Source organism: Triplophysa dalaica, chromosome 3 (genome assembly GCF_015846415.1).
Source record: "Triplophysa dalaica isolate WHDGS20190420 chromosome 3, ASM1584641v1, whole genome shotgun sequence".
NCBI lineage: Eukaryota > Metazoa > Chordata > Actinopteri > Cypriniformes > Nemacheilidae > Triplophysa > Triplophysa dalaica.
In genome coordinates this window covers 2,648,708-2,665,959 of record NC_079544.1, presented here as the reverse complement: position 1 = coordinate 2,665,959, position 17,252 = coordinate 2,648,708, and the positions used below count along the sequence as shown (strand labels likewise).

Sequence of the window (17,252 nt, the reverse complement as noted above, 5' to 3'; positions counted from 1 at the left end):
TAGGTACTTAATACAGCAATGTTTTATAATCATGTTTGTACTGTAGCTTTGCTACCCTGTGGACCATCGTAGTCTGAAAATCTCCATTTTCAGTAACTGACTTTCAGTAAACGTTTTCATTCTGACGATGCATTTTTGTCTTCAAAAAAGGTTTATTTATTATAGTTTACTATTTTTATACAAAAAGTAAACCATAAACGTTTGCAGGAACAATATTAATCACACATTTTGAAAATAAAGTCTGACATCTTTACTAGTTACTTTTAATAACACAATTTAAATCACAAACCCTTCCTTTCATCTGAAAATGCAGGGGTATATATATTTTTTTCTTCTTTAATACAGTGGCGTACACTTGTAAAGTCAAAAAGAATAAAACTTCTCTGTTTAATATGAACACAACAGTCCAGTTTATCATAGTCATCGCCCATAACTGGTGATAGGTTATGAATTACCGTACAAAACATAAATCATGTAAATGCAGGTTTATATCCTTCTAGTGTATCATGAGATCATATCAAGTGTGGCAAAAGACAATACAAGGAACATTATACAACTTTTAACTTAAAAAACTGAAAGAATTATACTATGGCTCCAGTCTATGTGTAATGTTCACATTGGTCTCCAGACACTCCCAGAAAAGGTCACTGTGACCTAAAAGTGAAGCGTAAAAGATTTCATTGTAACAACAGGTTGACAACAGCAACATTTCCCTCTGCACCTGAAGGTCGGCATGGCCATCGAGGGGGTCTCGTCCGAATGGTGTGGGATAAGTCAGAGTTCCTCCATTCCTAATGTAGTCAGCAGCAATGTCCACAGCAGGTGGAAAGAACTGAAACGGGATCCGAGAGGTTCTGAGATGGGCTGCAAAAAGAGCATCTGGTATACCCTTGGATGGGATTGTGTGTGCATTTCAAGATGAAATGAAACTCTCTAACCCAACCATGCAACATTTTGAAGCAACAGAAGAGACACAGTGCTTCCACAAAGGGTCAACAATGTCCAAGAAACCATTGTTAACCAAGGAACACAGTGTACGCTTAATTGGGTAGTTTATTCCAACCCATTTTCTTTCTGCAGCGTGGTTCTGTTTTGACTGACTTTGAATGTCTATTCACATTGGTCCTAAAGTCCTGAAGATTGTCTTGTTGATACAAGCATAAATAAAACTCGCGCCCGTGATCAGCTCGCAGCTGATACAGGCCATGGGTCAGACAGATTTCTCTTTACACCATAAATTATAAGGTTATTCTATACAATTTTGCCACTAAAACCATGAGTGGCAACCACTTCAGTCACTCCAAAGTCCACGAGCTTTTCGTTTGGTCCATGTGTAGTTTGTGACCAGCATGTGTAGTTTGTGACCAGCATACTCAGCGTAATAGACATGGGGATTCGTTTGGCGAGCAGTGCCCTCTCTTCGCATTTGAGTGTAGGCCTACTGCGGGGTAAGATGTGCTAGCGCGCGCATTAAGCTCTTTCACCCACTCCACTCACTCATTGTCCAGGCAATGCACTTAAATCGCAAAGTTAATGGTGATCGGATATAAATAGTAGGACGCACTGTACACCCCTACCCCCGGCGACAATGGTACAATCCGGCTGCAAGCGCACGCACAAAAATGAAAAATTTGAAAAACAAGTAATTTTTTTGTTTGTTCCATAAACTGAAATTCTGAAAGACGTATAATGGAAAATGAAACTGAGGGACAATTATCCATTTATGAAGTACTCATGAAAATTGAAAATGAAAGTTTGAAACCAATTTTCCGTATATTAATTTTGATGGTGCAAATTGAAAAAAAGAACTGCAAAGCGTTACACGGGCCCTTGTCAAATGTTTAATTCACAAATACATTTTGTAATATAAAGAAAGCACCTGTGCACACATTATTTACAACTTGGTTTTATCATTCATTGTAAAGTACTCTTGGAGTAAAGGGTAAATACAATTTAAACATTTTGATAATTCATAGTCCAATATTACATTAAATGCACATTTAGTAAATAGTGTTTTTTTTTACCAAAAATTGCTATATGTTTAATTATATCTACTCATTTATTTTGGTGGAACAATTTACACTAAAAAATATTTTGATTTGCAAAATCAATAAAATTAACTGCTTAAACAGAATTAATGCAAGACAAATAAGTAAATCTGAATAACTCTACTCGATTTTATTTGTCATATAAAATAATTAAGTTATTCAGATAATAAAAATAAAATAAACTAGATCTAATCAATTTTATTTGTCATATACATAAATGGAGTTACTCAGATTTGCTTAATGTTTTTAATTTGCTTAGTTAATTAATGTTTAGTAAATTGCAGTAAAACTTTTTAGAGTGTATGGAAAAAGTCATTATATTGTTTTATGTCAACGATCATTTGATTATCAATTTGTCTGTTGCTGATAAAACTATTATTTTATTATATGTATTTTATGTTTTAATTTTAGAGCCAAATATCTAGGTGGCCATTGACCATGTCATAATGTTTTGTGACCAGACACACACCAGACTTTATAAGCTCAGAGACTACAGGATGATACAGCATATATTAGATCAGAATGTTTTACACATTTCAAAAGTAATATTATATTTACATTAAACATAACTCTACACTTTAAGCGTTTCACAGCTGTCACCGTTGACGTCACAGTCTTCAAAGAGAAAAAGGCACAGATGATCTTTACTGAATGAAGTGAATCCTTTCACTCTGCATGTGATTGTAATAGTTGAGGCTCAATACTGTAAAACATTGAGGAGAAACATCAGATATGATATTAATATACACTCATCTCAGTCATTATCAACATCATGTCAGAATGACTTTATACTTACAAATCATAGTAAATGAATCCAAGAGAGAACACAATACAAGAAAAGCTACCACACCAACATTAACACAAGTGTGAGTACAAAACATTTCTATGACAATCACTTGAACACAAAAGTGTTTCCACTGTAAAAACTCTACGTAAAAAAAAATCTCCAAACAAAGGTAATAAAGTGATTTAAACAAAGATTTTTAAAATTTTAAATATTTTTTATACTGAATAAAATCAGTGCTTAAAATTTTCCAAATAATGGATTTTTTTAAGGATATTTAAAGGAATATTTCACCCAAAAATGAAAAAAGGCTACTATGGGAGCCAATCGTGACCCAAAACAGATTAGTTACAAACTCTCAAAAGTGTTTATTTGTGTTAAGCACAACAAAGAAATGTTTACAAGTTTATAATAACTGGTCACTCAAAATTTTTAATTCTTTCATGATTTACACCTTGTGTCATTCCAAACCTGCATGACATATTCTGCAGGACACAAAAGAAGATATTTTGAAGAATGTTGGTAACCACAGAACGTTGGTTCCCATTGTCTTGTCATTGGTTTTGTATCCATACAATAGAAGTATATGACTACCAACGGTTTTGGTCTTTTGCAGAAGAAAGTAAGGTTGGGTGGACTTATTTGTGTAAACTCAGACATGTAGCTTTTTAAATTAATGTAAAAGTTGGATTCATTTAAAACAGTGTGTGTGTGTGTGTGTGTGTGTTTAGGAATGCAACAATTTTGTCCAAAAGTTCAGTAAACTTAAAAGTTTGTCTAACACTTTTGAGTTTATTATTAAAGATTTCTCAACATTTTAAATTGTGGGAATTGTTTTAAAAAATGGTTTAATCAGTAACTCACATTAGTGTCTGTAGTTGACAGTGTGGATCCTTCAGTAGATCAGAGAGCAGCTTCACTCCTGAATCTTCTGGATTATTATCACTCAGATCCAGTTGTGTCAGATGTGAGGGGTTTGATCTCAGAGCTGAAGTCAGAGCAACACAACCTTCAGATCTAATACTGCAACTAGACAGACTGAAGAGAGAAGAAAAATAAAATAAATAATGTCAATAACATTTAGACAATAACAAGGAGTAAAATTGTTTAATATAATATTTACATGTATTCATCAATTTATGTCCATTTTTACAAGATATAATATATTAATTGGCTCTAAATCACTGTCATTTTATGATAATAACATCTAAAGTTTAAAATATTAAAATGTTTAAAATGATCTCAGTATCATGATAATGCTGCATGAATCTAAATCAACAGAGTCATTGACTGACTGATTTACAAAATACAAACATAAATGTTTAACATTATTGGTTTAATGATTTTCTTACTTTAGTGTCTTCAGTTTACAGTTTGTATTCTTCAATCCATCAGAGAGCAGCTTCACTCCTGAATCCTTCAGATTATTGAGACTCAGGTTCAGTTCTGTCAGACTTGAGGAGTTTGATCTGAGAACTGACGCCAGTGATGAACAACTTTTATCTGTCAGATTACAGCCACTCAGACTGAGAGAGAAATAACAACACAACAGTGAGTTAAAATGTTAGTAATACACTTATGACTTTTTTCTGACCGCATGATTGATCGTTCAGATTTAAATAATGCTGCACTTGAGACACATATAACAGACAAATATTAACAGATCGATCTTTAATGATCACTTCTAATCTCATTTCTATTTTTCAGGATATTGTATGAAGCAGTAAGGTTCATGTGAGACGTTAAATCTCAGAGTATCACAAATGTAATAGCCTACATATAACAATGTTCCAAGAGAAAGACACAAACATAAATTTTCAATGAAAGTTTGACAACTTCTATGAGTGACAGTGAACTTCAGCAAAACATGATGTGTGTGTGTCCAGAAACACAAGAAGAGTATGTGATAGTAACAGGGTGAACTTTGTAATTGATAACTGACACTCGTTACCAACAATTAGCATTCAGTGCCCGCTTTTTAAGAGCTGGTTTGCTGTAGCCTGATGTGCTTCACGTCCGGACTCTCCCAGATGATGTTTGTTTGACTCTGGTTACAGGTATGTGCTGTTAGCTGTCATGGTTCCACTACCATGTCATGTTTTATTCCTGTCTCAAGTGGAGCCATGGCATTGCCTGATGGTTTTATGTGGGAAAGACCTAGTTCTTTCTCGTGTCTTGTCATTGTTCCCTACATCTCGTCCCTCGTCAGCCTCTCCTTAGTGCCAATCCCCAGCACCTGTTGCTCGTTACCATCCTCTGTTTGTTTCCCCTATAAAGAGTCCTCATGTTTCTTTGTCTCGTTGCTCGTGCATTGTATGCAGTACCTGTTCATGTTCCTGTTTCCAGTCGTCTTACCTTGTTCCTGTTTCCCGTGTCTAAGTGAGTTTAGTCTAGTGTTTGTTACCAGTGTTTGTCTTATAGTTTAGTCAGTCAGTGTTCTTGTTTAAGTTATATATATTCCTGTCCTGTTTTCCCCCTCGTGGGTTTTTGTTTTGCCTGTCTTGTTTTGTTGTGTTTATTTGTTAATAAACATCCCTGTCACATCTACCGTCCGTGTCTGCCTGCAATTGGGTTCTCACGCCATGTCTCACATTGAGAATCATGACAGAATGCACGAGCCAACACAGAACCCAGTAGGCAGCATGGACGGTACGACGTTGTCCTTGCGGTCTCGCCAGCCCCACTTGATACTTGGATTCCGCCAGGGGAATTATGGTGACCAGGAGTTCGCCAGGGCATTCTCGGCGGTGGCGGAGGTGACCGAGTTTGGTGAGGCGGAGTTGAAGACGATCTTAAACTGCTGCCTCACCCGGCGCCTCACACGGTCGGATAAGAGGCTGCTGGCTCCCTTGGGGTTTGCGGACATGGTCAGGTACGTGGCCAACCGTAGCGATCCCGGGGGTGAGGTTCCACATGGGACTTTCACCCCACGGTCGAGCGCTGCGGAGGGTATCGTCCTGGCCGCCGCTGCCCTTGGGGAGTCAGTACCCTCTGGCTTGAGCTCCACGGTCGCCAGCCCTTCTGGTGGAGTCCAAGATGAGTGGGTGGCTAGAGACTCGAGGACGACGTCGCGGGAGTCCTCCTTCCCGGTACTCCCTCGGTTCCCCACTGGCCCGGCTGAGTCAGCCGTGGGCCAGACTGACCGTAGTGGGAGGAGAAGGCCACGTGGAGGACGTCCCAGGCCGAAATTGCTGTCCTGTCGCCCAGTTCAGAAACCGGCAACAGTTCCGGGTTCCCCGAGTCCTGTGGTCCCGAGTCCTGTGGTCCCGAGTCCTGTGGTCCCGAGTCCTGTGGTCCCGAGTCCTGTGGTCCCGAGTCCTGTGGTCCCGAGTCCTGTGGTCCCGAGTCCTGGGGTCCCGAGTCCGGTGGTGTCAAACCCCAAATATTTTTTGGGGGGGCGCTGTGGGGAGGTGACGGTCCGAGCGTCCAGCCCGGCCGCAGATCCGCTCCAGCAACCGGCACCTAGCCCGGTCCAGCAACCGGCACCTAGCCCGGTCCAGCAACCGGCACCAAGCCCGGTCCAGCAACCGGCACCAAGCCCGGTCCAGCAACCGGCACCAAGCCCGGTCCAGCAACCGGCACCAAGCCCGGTCCAGCAGAGGCCGCCGTCAAGTCCGGCTGCCCAGCCGCCGTCAAGTCCGGCTGCCCAGCCGCCGTCAAGTCCGGCTGCCCAGCCGCCGTCAAGTCCGGCTGCCCAGCCGCCGCCAAGTCCGGCTGCCCAGCCATGGTCCAGCCCAGCAGTCCTGCAGGGGACAAGAGCAGTTCCCCCCAGGACTTCCCATGTCAAGTCCCCTGGGGCTCCGCGCTCTGGCGCGTCCCCAAGGGCTGGAACTTCCCCACCCAGCCCTGCCCCTTCTGGACTTCCCATGTTTCCTCGTTTGCCCCCGCCCCCCTCCCTTGTTTGTTGTTTTTGTTGTCTCACCCCAACCCATTTGTTATTATATCTTGTATGCCCCTTGTCATGTTCTCCTCGTCTGTCTGGTTTTTGTCTGTTTCCCAGTCGGTCTTGTCCTGTTAGTTACCCCTTGGTGAACGCCTGGAGGCGTTCATTTAAGGGGGGGCTTATGTCATGGTTCCACTACCATTTCATGTTTTATTCCTGTCTCAAGTGGAGCCATGGCATTGCCTGATGGTTTTATGTGGGAAAGACCTAGTTCTTTCTCGTGTCTTGTCATTGTTCCCTACATCTCGTCCCTCGTCAGCCTCTCCTTAGTGCCAATCCCCAGCACCTGTTGCTCGTTACCATCCTCTGTTTGTTTCCCCTATAAAGAGTCCTCATGTTTCTTTGTCTCGTTGCTCGTGCATTGTATGCAGTACCTGTTCATGTTCCTGTTTCCAGTCGTCTTACCTTGTTCCTGTTTCCCGTGTCTAAGTGAGTTTAGTCTAGTGTTTGTTACCAGTGTTTGTCTTATAGTTTAGTCAGTCAGTGTTCTTGTTTAAGTTATATATATTCCTGTCCTGTTTTCCCCCTCGTGGGTTTTTGTTTTGCCTGTCTTGTTTTGTTGTGTTTATTTGTTAATAAACTTCCCTGTCACATCTACCGTCCGTGTCTGCCTGCAATTGGGTTCTCACGCCATGTCTCACATTGAGAATCATGACAGTTAGCATGTATTCAGTTTGCTAAACTGTGTTTAAGTACAACTTGTCATGGCACTAATGATTTGTGTATTACACCCCAGCCTGTCTGTGTATCTCAGAGTTCTCCGTCGGTTTCTTTACTAAATAGACCTAATGACGGCCTTCCCTTCAGGTAAGTGTGCTGTTTGTCGCAAACAAAAGCCTAGCGCTGGTTTATCTTAACGGTTGGCAGCGTGTTGAGTAACGTACAGTTTATTATACTCTAGCATAGCAGCGAGGTGTTTGGATGTTGTTTATCTGGACTTGTGACCTCATAAGAAGTACACGTATACCCTTGTGTGGTAAGTCTAGCATATGATCATCTTTGGGAAATTCTAGCGGGTATGTAATTAGTAGTAACCCTGTTTTGTTCCTATTTGCTACAGGGTCCTTTCTCTCGTCCTGTTCCTCATGAACGCGTTTGGTATCACCCTGCTCTTCCCCCCCTCTTTAGTGCGGACGATTAATGGTGTAGCTCCGTCGCTATTTCTGGTGTATGCTACAAGAACATTATCACATGTCGTTTACTTAAAGGTAGAGATGGGAACAAGTCACATATGGTCAAGTCCAAGCAAGTCTCAAGTTTTAACCATCAAGTCTCGAGTCAAATCTCAAGTCACAGTTTAGACAAAACAAGCAGGTCAAGTCAAGTCAATGGTTCACCCTAAGAAAGTCAAGTCGAGTCCTGTTAAGTTTCAAGTCAAGTCGCAGTACTAAAATAATAATTTTTTAGATACATGTTTTTTTTTTGCACAGAAAAGATGAACTTATATACATACATTATGTATCTTATTCACATTGCTATGTATGAATTATATGCATATCTGTGCAACATTAATATCAAAAAAAAATAAAAGTGTTGCTTACACAAAAGAAATCCAGTCTGAAATGTATAATACAATCTAATTCAATTTAATTGAAACGGTCTACACTGAAATGGAAATACTTGTATCTGACAGAATGACTTAAGACTTAAGCATTTATACAGGCTATGAAGTAGGGATGTGCACGAGTACTCGATTAATCGATTACTCGAACGCATCAGCAGGATCGAGCATGAAAATGATGATCGATTGGCTCTAAAAAATTTTTACTATCATTTTTTCTCATTGGTTATGCTGGTATTTGGACGGTAGTCTGATATTTGATTGGTTATGGCTGCGAGAAGTTGTGGTCTAGAGACAAGACCGGAGCACAGAGCGAAAATGGCGTCTAAAGCGCGCAGCGATGTCTGGCAACACTTTGAAAAACTTGATGAAAAAACAGTCCACTCCACAACGAGTTCGATGCGTTACCATCTTGCACATAAACACAAAAAAGTAGATGATGCCGATGCCACCAGCAGTCAGACGAGCATAAGAGATTTTACCATCAAACAGAAATGCAAAAAAGGCAAGAAAATGACGCAGCTAATAGCAGAAATGACAGCAGAAGACTTGCTGCCTATTAGTTTTGTTGAAGGTGAAGGTTTTAGGAGTATTAAAATCTGTTGGAGACGGCGTGGATAATACACAGTCGTTCACCTCGAGTCCTGTTCTCCTCGCGATCCACTTGAGCTAGCTCTCTCGCTTTCTCTTTTTTGTTTTTTTCATTGCCAGTTTAGTGCCTTTTGCACTCTTTATTGATTTAAGTGACCTCGTTTAACTGATACTTATTTATTGTTTACCAAGAGATATTTATTTTGTTTCTGATCTTCCTTCAGTAGCTGAGGGCACACCGTTTGCTGTGTGACATTCTTGAAGTGTTGGAGTGTGTGATTTGAGTTCACTGTGAGTGGAAGTGTGCTTTTTAGAAACCTAGTAGTGATCACCCTCGTGGGTCACCTCAGCCCTGTCGGTTGGTGTATTTTGTTTGCTTTTCTATTTCTATGATACCCGCGTCCTCCTGCCTAGCTTAAATTATTAAGAGAACATACCTGTGTGCTTTAAAAGATAAAAATGGTTCTTTCTAATTCCTGGGTGAAACTTTCTCGGGTGATGTAGTCGGTGTTTATAATAAGTATATGTCTCGTGTTGTTGAGAACGGCACTCGGTTACATTTTTAACTTCATGTAAATGGAGAGCAGCTTTCTGCATAATACAATTACACTTATTGGGGAAATGATTGTATCCAAAGTGACTTAGACATGAGAATAAACATGGAACAGACAACATATATAAAATGTAAACAAGATCAAGAGTGAAACAGCAAAACCTACGCGGCAACAATATTTGATTCACTTGTGATTATTAATAGTGAATTTAATAAACAAAATAATAATTGAATCAGTAACTCACAGTAGTGTCTGTAGTTGACAGTGTGGATCCTTCAGTAGATCAGAGAGCAGCTTCACTCCTGAATCTTCTGGATTATTTCTGCTCAGATTCAGTTGTGTCAGATGTGAGGGGTTTGATCTCAGAGATGAAGTCAGAGCAACACAACCTTCAGATCCAATACTGCATCCAGACAGACTGAATAGAGAAGATTTTTTTTTGAGAACTCAATGACATTTTAAAATAATATATAGGAGTGTTCATTTTTTAACATGTATTTCAATAGGCGGTAGTAAACAAATATTGTAGTCTCATGGCTAATTCTGTAATTCGATCAGATGTGTGTTTGGTTAGAGTGTCTTGCGGTTATTTCTCATTGTAAAATGATCAGAATAATCTGAATCATCAGAGAGTCATTGACTGACAGTCACTGTTGATTCTCTATGATCAACAACATTATATGAAGGTGATTCACATGAACTTTTAGAAGGAACTCTAGTGAACTTAATACATACACACGTTTCAATGTATTTGGGAGTTTTCTTACTTTAGTGTCTTCAGTTTACAGTTTGTGTTCTTCAGTCCATCAGAGAGCAGCTTCACTCCTGAATCCTTCAGTTTATTGTTACTCAGGTTCAGTTCTGTCAGACTTGAGGAGTTTGATCTGAGAACTGACGCCAGTGATGAACAACTTTTCTCTGTCAGATTACAGAGACTCAGACTGAGAGAGAAATAACAACACAAGAGTGAGTTAACACACTATGATATAAACACATCAAGAGAACTTGTTTGTAAAATGAGAATCTGCTGCACAAGATCTGAAGAAACATCTGCACCTGATTGAGAATTACTGCAAAAACTGAAACAAGACAGACAATTATCAATAAATATAAGACAAACAAATGATTAAAGGCAAGAGCACAAGAGATCAGCTCTCACTCTATAAATGCAGTGAATCATTTCATAATTTCCTTCATATTTTTTATTTTGTCTCTGATCATGTACACAACATTGACTGATCACTGTTACAGTAATATGACTGTTAGATGTTCAGGTGAAATGCAGTTAAATGACTCACTCAGCTGTTCTGGATGCTTTGATCACTGGCAGAAGCCCCAGAAGACATTCATCTGATCGAACATATTTCCTCAGATTAAACTCATCCAGCTTCTCTTCTGAGTTCAGTAACACAAACACCAGAGCCGACCACTGAGCAGGAGAGAGACGGACTCCAGTATGACTAGACTCATCTCTTCTGTTCACATATGTTTGTACTTCCTGCACTAGAGAATGATAATTGAGTTCATTCAGACAGTGAAACAGATTGATGGATTTCTCTGGAGAGAGATTCTCTCTGATCTTCATCTTAATGTACTCGACTATTTTCTGTTTACTGTCAGAGCTTCTTCCTGTCTGTGTCATCAGATCTCGTAAGATTGTCTGACTGGACTCCAGTGAAAGACCCAGAAGAAATCTCAGATAAAGATCCAGGTGTCCGTTCTTACTCTGTAAGGCCTTGTTCACTTCACTCTTTAGTAAATTAATCACACTTGTCTTGTTTTCTTTATCTTGAATCGAAAATAAAAACTTGAATAAAGCAGCGAAAAACTCCTGAACGCTCAGATGCACAAAGCTGAACACCTTCCCCAGGTTCAGTCCAAACTCCTCTCTGAAGATCTGAGTACAAACTCCTGAGTACACTGACGCTTCTCTGACATCAATGTCACACTCTCTCAGATCCTCCTCATAGAAGATCAGGTTCCCTTTCTCCAGCTGTTGAAAAGCCAGTTTTCCCAGTGACTCAAGACTCTTTCTAGCCTGCTTAAGATTTACCTCACATTTCCCATCATACTTCTGACTCTTCAGTTTGATCTGAAACATCAGGAAGTGTGTGAACATTTGAGTGAGAGTCTTGGGGATCTGTGCTTGACTCTCTGCTTCACTCAACATTCTCTGGAGAACAGTGGCTGAAATCCAGCAGAAGACTGGGATGTGACACATGATGTACAGACTTCTGGATGATTTCATGTGTGTGATGATTCTGTTGGCCAGACTCTCATCATTGATTCTCTTCCTGAAATACTCGTCCTTCTGAGGGTCATTGAATCCTCGTACATCTGTGATCAGATCAACACACTCAGGAGGAATCTGATTGGCTGCTGCTGGTCGAGAGGTGATCCAGATCAGAGCAGAAGGAAGCAGATTCCCCTTGATGAGGTTTGTCAGCAGCACATCCACTGACGCTGATTCTCTGACATCAAACAAACTCGGATTCTTTGAGAAATCTAGAGGAAGACGACACTCATCCAGACCATCAAAGATAAACACAACTTTATGATCATCAAAGTCTGTTGATCTCAGTTCTTTTGTATCTGTGAAGAATTGATGAAGAAGATCCATCAGACTGATATTTTTCTGTTTGATCAGATTCAGTTCTCTGAAAGGAAGTGGAAATATGAAGTGAAGATCTTGATTTGTTTTTCCTTCAGCCCAGTCCAGAATGAACTTCTGCACAGAGACTGTTTTTCCAATTCCAGCGACTCCTTTAGTCAGCACACTTCTGATGGGTTTGTTTTGTTCAGGTGAGACTTTAAAGATGTCATTACATTTGATTTGTGTTTCTTGTGTCTCTGATCTTCTGGATGCTGTCTCAATCTGTCTCACCTCATGTTCATTATTGATGTCTTCACTCCCTCCCTCTGTGATGTACAGCTCTGTGTAGATCTCATTCACAAGTGTTGAGCTTCCTTGAGCTGAGATTCCTTCATTCATTCTCTGGAATTGCTCTTTTAGTCTGGATTTGTGTTTCTTCATGTATAAAGGGGCAAATCCTGATAAACAAAGAGAATATGTATTTATAAATCAACATAATAATAAAAAATTGTATGAAATATACATTTAATATAGTACAGCTTGCTATGCTTATTAAAACAAATGAATATTTTGTCTAATCTGTTATTATATTTGAATCAAGAGTGTTTTAAGAGTTTGATGATCATGACATTAGATGAACACAAACAGCTTCATGGTTCTATTCTGTTGATGTATTAACTGTAAATGTGTTTTCACTAATAATCATCAGTAAAAACAGACGCTGTGTCTGTTCGTATGAAGGTAAAGTGATGTAATAGTCACATGACTGAGAGCTCTTACTGGTCTGTAGATTGTTAGCGAGGTCTGTCTGCTTCATCTTCTTCAGGACGTTCAGTGTGATCTTCAGAAACATCTCTCTGACTCTGATCTGATCTTCATCATCCTCCTCTTCTCTCTCAGAGCATGATGGGTAATCTGGACTCAGTAGACTCTTGAAGATCTTCAGCTCTTTCTTCATCATAGAGATGAGTTTGTGCTCAAGCTCCTGAAATTATTGTTCAAACACACAGTGTTTTTTCTCATAAGGGCAGAAAAAGTTTCTAAATGCTCATTGTAGTTTACACACTTTTTAAAAAAAATCTTAAACCCCATTTCATGAAACCTATAACACATTTCAGCACTATTTCCACACATCAAAACTACAGAAACATAATAAAAAACGTGCACAAAAAAATCATGTTATCTATGATTTAAATTTTGCCTTTAAGTGATTCACAAATTATCAAATACACGTCAGCATCAATAACATACTGAGTGATCGATTTAAATTCAATATTATATAAAAGTCTCCTTCAGATCCTCCCATTGGCCACCAGAGGAAACCCTCACCTGAATTCTAATTCTCTCTCTGACTACAGTTCCCATATCTGTCTCTGATTACTTCTGCACATGAAACCCAACAGTAGAGCTATTCAACACGTTCTGACTTTCTCTCTGTGTAAAGTCCTGTTATGGCATGATTGACAATTCTGAGCGTTTATTCTGTTGTTGCCTTTCGTGTTTGATCTTTGGACTGTTTATTGTTTTTATGAACCTTTGCTGCCTGACCTGGATTATTGCTAAATTGACTCTGCTATTGGTTTTGATGGTGTTTGACTATGCCTGTTTGACTAAATGTTAATAAAACTGCAAATGGATCCTCATTTCAAGAGTGCTTCATTACAATATGATCGGTACCCGTTTACTACAATGAATCAGTTTGAAACTAGACATCTAAACATGTTTTATAATCATCAGTAATGATAAAAGTAATCTGTGTAAAGATGCAGTATGACTGCCAGTAAAAGAATATCATGAAACGCCTCTTAAACACACAGATTTGTTTGGGGGCTTATAATTACAATGTGGGCTAAAATCCTTTAAAGCATCATTTGAAAAAGATTTCTGAATTTCTGAATAAACTGATTGAATGAACTTGATTTTTAATGTAAATCAACTGAATGTACAATAAATTATTGTAAATTTAAGTGAAATAGAAAATGCACATTATTGAAAACGAAATACTGTAAAAAATATCCAATATAAATGTTTATATCCATTTCTCAACTTGCAATAATTATATTTCAAATAAGATTTTATAGAAACATTCTGGTGTAGGCTGAAACATTTTTGGTTTCACTTTATTGTACAGTATGTGAACCTGTTTATGACAGTGCACTTACGAAAGAAGATATAAAGTGTAGTATACAGTAACTGCATGTTATAATAGTTTAGGTTCAGGTTTAGTACCTAGTTGTTAACCAGTTATTATATTTACTGCACTGTAAAATAAAGTGCCGCACATTTTTTATTAAGGCCAAAGTCTGTGATATATGTGCATGTGGTGTGAGTGTGTTCCATGTTTTATACTAAAAAAAATCAGTACAGAGTTTTATTGTATTATATCACATCTCATGAATGAATCCGATGATAAATCATAAAAATAAATGCGCACGCGCACACAAGCACAGACACTCACCTGGAAAACAGAATCCATGTGCTTCCCTTTGAAGGATCCATTTGTTGTGTTACTGTAATTGAACAATAAATGAAATATCTGTTTACATACAGTGAACACATGGATTAATGTGTGTATCTGTCAGTAAAGTGTTCAGTGAATATCTGCAGTAACATCAACAGCACAGACTCAGATCAGAGAATAAAGATGATGAAGTGATTTACTCGTCTAAACCATCAGACTGTTCTCACCTCACATCTGTATCATCACAGTCTCCTGAACTGAAATGAAGTGGAAGACCCATTGATCTGTCACTCTTCATAGACACACAACTGGGTTTAGGAGATTCTCCACTAGTCAAACTAAAACAACATTAAACTGAGTTTACTTCATGTTCATTGTTATGCATTTTTCAATAAAGGACTTTTATTAATTAGATATTTCATCCATTGTTAATCATTCATATAAATGATAAAATATATTTAAATATTATTCAAAAAAGAAAATGTTTAAATGTGTGTAAATGTTCTATCCTTTTTCTTTCTTATAAAACCAAAAATAATGAATTAAACTTTCAACTAAAACCATTTAAACTAAAATAAGTTGTTAAATACAAACAAACATCTGTCAGACCAAAATTTAGCCTTCAACTAAACAAACACATCTAACTATAGACAAACATTTTTCAATTATAATAAAAAAAAATTTGTTTATTCAAATATTTCGATTATCTCACCTTTTTGTCTCGCATGAGAGATTCATGATGAACACACAGTGCCAAATACACAGAGTTAATCTCAAACCTGTAGGAAAAAAACTGATGTGTTACATGTCATCTCAGAAAGACTTCTTGTCCGTCCACAACATTGAGCTTCACATTTGATCTTTAAACAGTGAAACTAAATTTCAAAACGTCACTTTTAATGTTTTGAGTTTATAAACACACTTCCTGCTTCCAAAACTAACACAATACTTCCAACACAGTTCTTCAACCAATAAACTTAATGTGATGTTCAGAGCAAGACAATATTGAATCTACTGAATAAACATTAGACTATTTATACTTACTGTGTTTTTATCTTGTTTATTATTTATTTCCTTGAACGAGGCTTTACTGTCGAATGGCTCCTGCTGTAATAGTTTCACTTTCACCTGCAGTTACATACCTGTGGAGGAGGAGGAGCCATCAAACGTCTCAGTTGCGGAGGTAACTTCCGTTCCCTGGGAACATATGGCTGTGTCCAAATACCCCCCCCCCACTTGCGGTCTTTGCTCTTGACCACTCGACTTCTTTCATGACATATTTCCTGTTTTTGCTCTAGTGTTCTAGTGAGCGTGAAGAACCCAAGTTAGCATGTAGTATTTCTGACCGTTGGGAAACACTTAGCAATTGCAAACACATAACGCTAATTCATGTGTTTTTTATAATTAGGAGATAAAAATAAGTTTACAAAATACATACCTCTGGAGTTTTTACCAATAAAATATGTAACACCATGTTTCACTACGAAATTAAATGTAATATCTAATTATATAGTCAATTCCGATTTGTGTTGTATCAAAGCAACTGTTCCCAAAAAAAAAGAAAAATGAAAAGAAAAACACATGTTAGTTCAACATAGAATTAATACATAACTAACCTTAAAAAAATAGTATTACATACACTGGAAAGGTTTCCGCAACATCTCGCGAGACCCGAGCAAAAAGTCTCATGATTCATATCCAGAACATACTGCATGATGGGATACGGCTATAATCACCGCTCCGAAGCGTTATTCAGTCTAGTGTGGGTTTAGTGTGCGTTAAGCTCTTTGGCATTTTTGTAAACATTGGCGGTATTTGGACGCAGCATATGATTCATCACACACACTCAATCTAACTCGCACACACACACACGTTCTATAGTTCATCAACTATTATGAAATAAAATCCTTATCAGAAGTGTGCTATAAAAGTGAACCAACTGAGGTAAAACATTTGATAACAGCAGATTATAGAAGTAGAAGTATTCTTATAGAAGATTTTACTAAAATTGTATTGTACACTATCAATATGGCAAACATTGTTATTAATATCCTGATAACATCACTTTCCAGCAAAGAGTCAACAAGAACATTAACTGAACTTAATTTATATATCGCTTTTTACAATTTCCATTGTTACAAAGCAGCTGTACATAAGACATATTGACTCTAAGCAAAAAGTCATATACCTGTAAAAACAAGAAAAAGGTGAAAACTCAGAAGACAGACATACACACATATTAACACACATCGACATACGGACACACACACACACACACACTAACAGTGAAAGCACACATTTAAGAAAAAGGAGAGAGAAACACAAGTTTATATATGCAATATTAATTACAGTTGAAAGAAAAAGTATGTGAACCCTTTGGGCTTACTTGGATTTCTTCAGAATTTTTTTTATTGAACACAACATGTAAACATTCATAGTGCAGGGTGGAAAAAGTATGTGAACCTTTGGCTTTAATAACTGGTTGACCCTCCTTTGGTAGCAATAACCTCAACCAAACGTTTCCTATAGTTGCAGATCAGACCTGCACAACGGTCAGGAGAAATTGTGGACCATTCCTCTTTACAAAAGTGTTTCAGTTCAGCAATATTCTTGGGATATCTGGTGTGAATCGCTCTCTTGAGGTCATGCCACAGCATCTCAATCAGGTTGAGGTCAGGACTCTGACTGGGCCACTCCAGAAGGCGTATTTTCTTCTG

General features: G+C 38.4%; 1 protein-coding gene across 1 annotated transcript; it reads right to left on the bottom strand.

Moving 5' to 3' along the window:
- Positions 1-2,031: 2,031 nt before the first annotated feature.
- Positions 2,032-15,663, bottom strand: LOC130417983 (NACHT, LRR and PYD domains-containing protein 3-like). Its single transcript, XM_056743881.1, has 11 exons — positions 15,580-15,663; positions 15,248-15,314; positions 14,763-14,873; positions 14,533-14,584; positions 12,855-13,059; positions 10,780-12,532; positions 10,249-10,422; positions 9,726-9,899; positions 4,185-4,358; positions 3,697-3,870; positions 2,032-2,751 (listed from the first exon to the last, which is right to left on the bottom strand). The coding sequence occupies exons 2-11, from the start codon at positions 15,271-15,273 to the stop codon at positions 2,715-2,717; spliced, it is 2,880 nt and encodes a 959-aa protein (XP_056599859.1). The 5' UTR covers positions 15,274-15,314; positions 15,580-15,663; the 3' UTR covers positions 2,032-2,714.
- Between the last annotated feature and the right edge of the window lie 1,589 nt (positions 15,664-17,252).

Bases quoted from the DNA above. Each gene is read 5' to 3' on its own strand.
- LOC130417983 (XM_056743881.1), bottom strand. From the start codon at position 15,273: ATGAATCTCTCATGCGAGACAAAAAG. The intron at 14,874-15,247 runs GTGAGATAATCG...ATGTTGTTTTAG, and splicing joins CTCTCATGCGAGACAAAAAG to TTTGACTAGTGGAGAATCTC. The intron at 4,359-9,725 runs GTGAGTTACTGA...TTTCTCTCTCAG, and splicing joins TGTCAACTACAGACACTACT to TCTGAGTGGCTGTAATCTGA.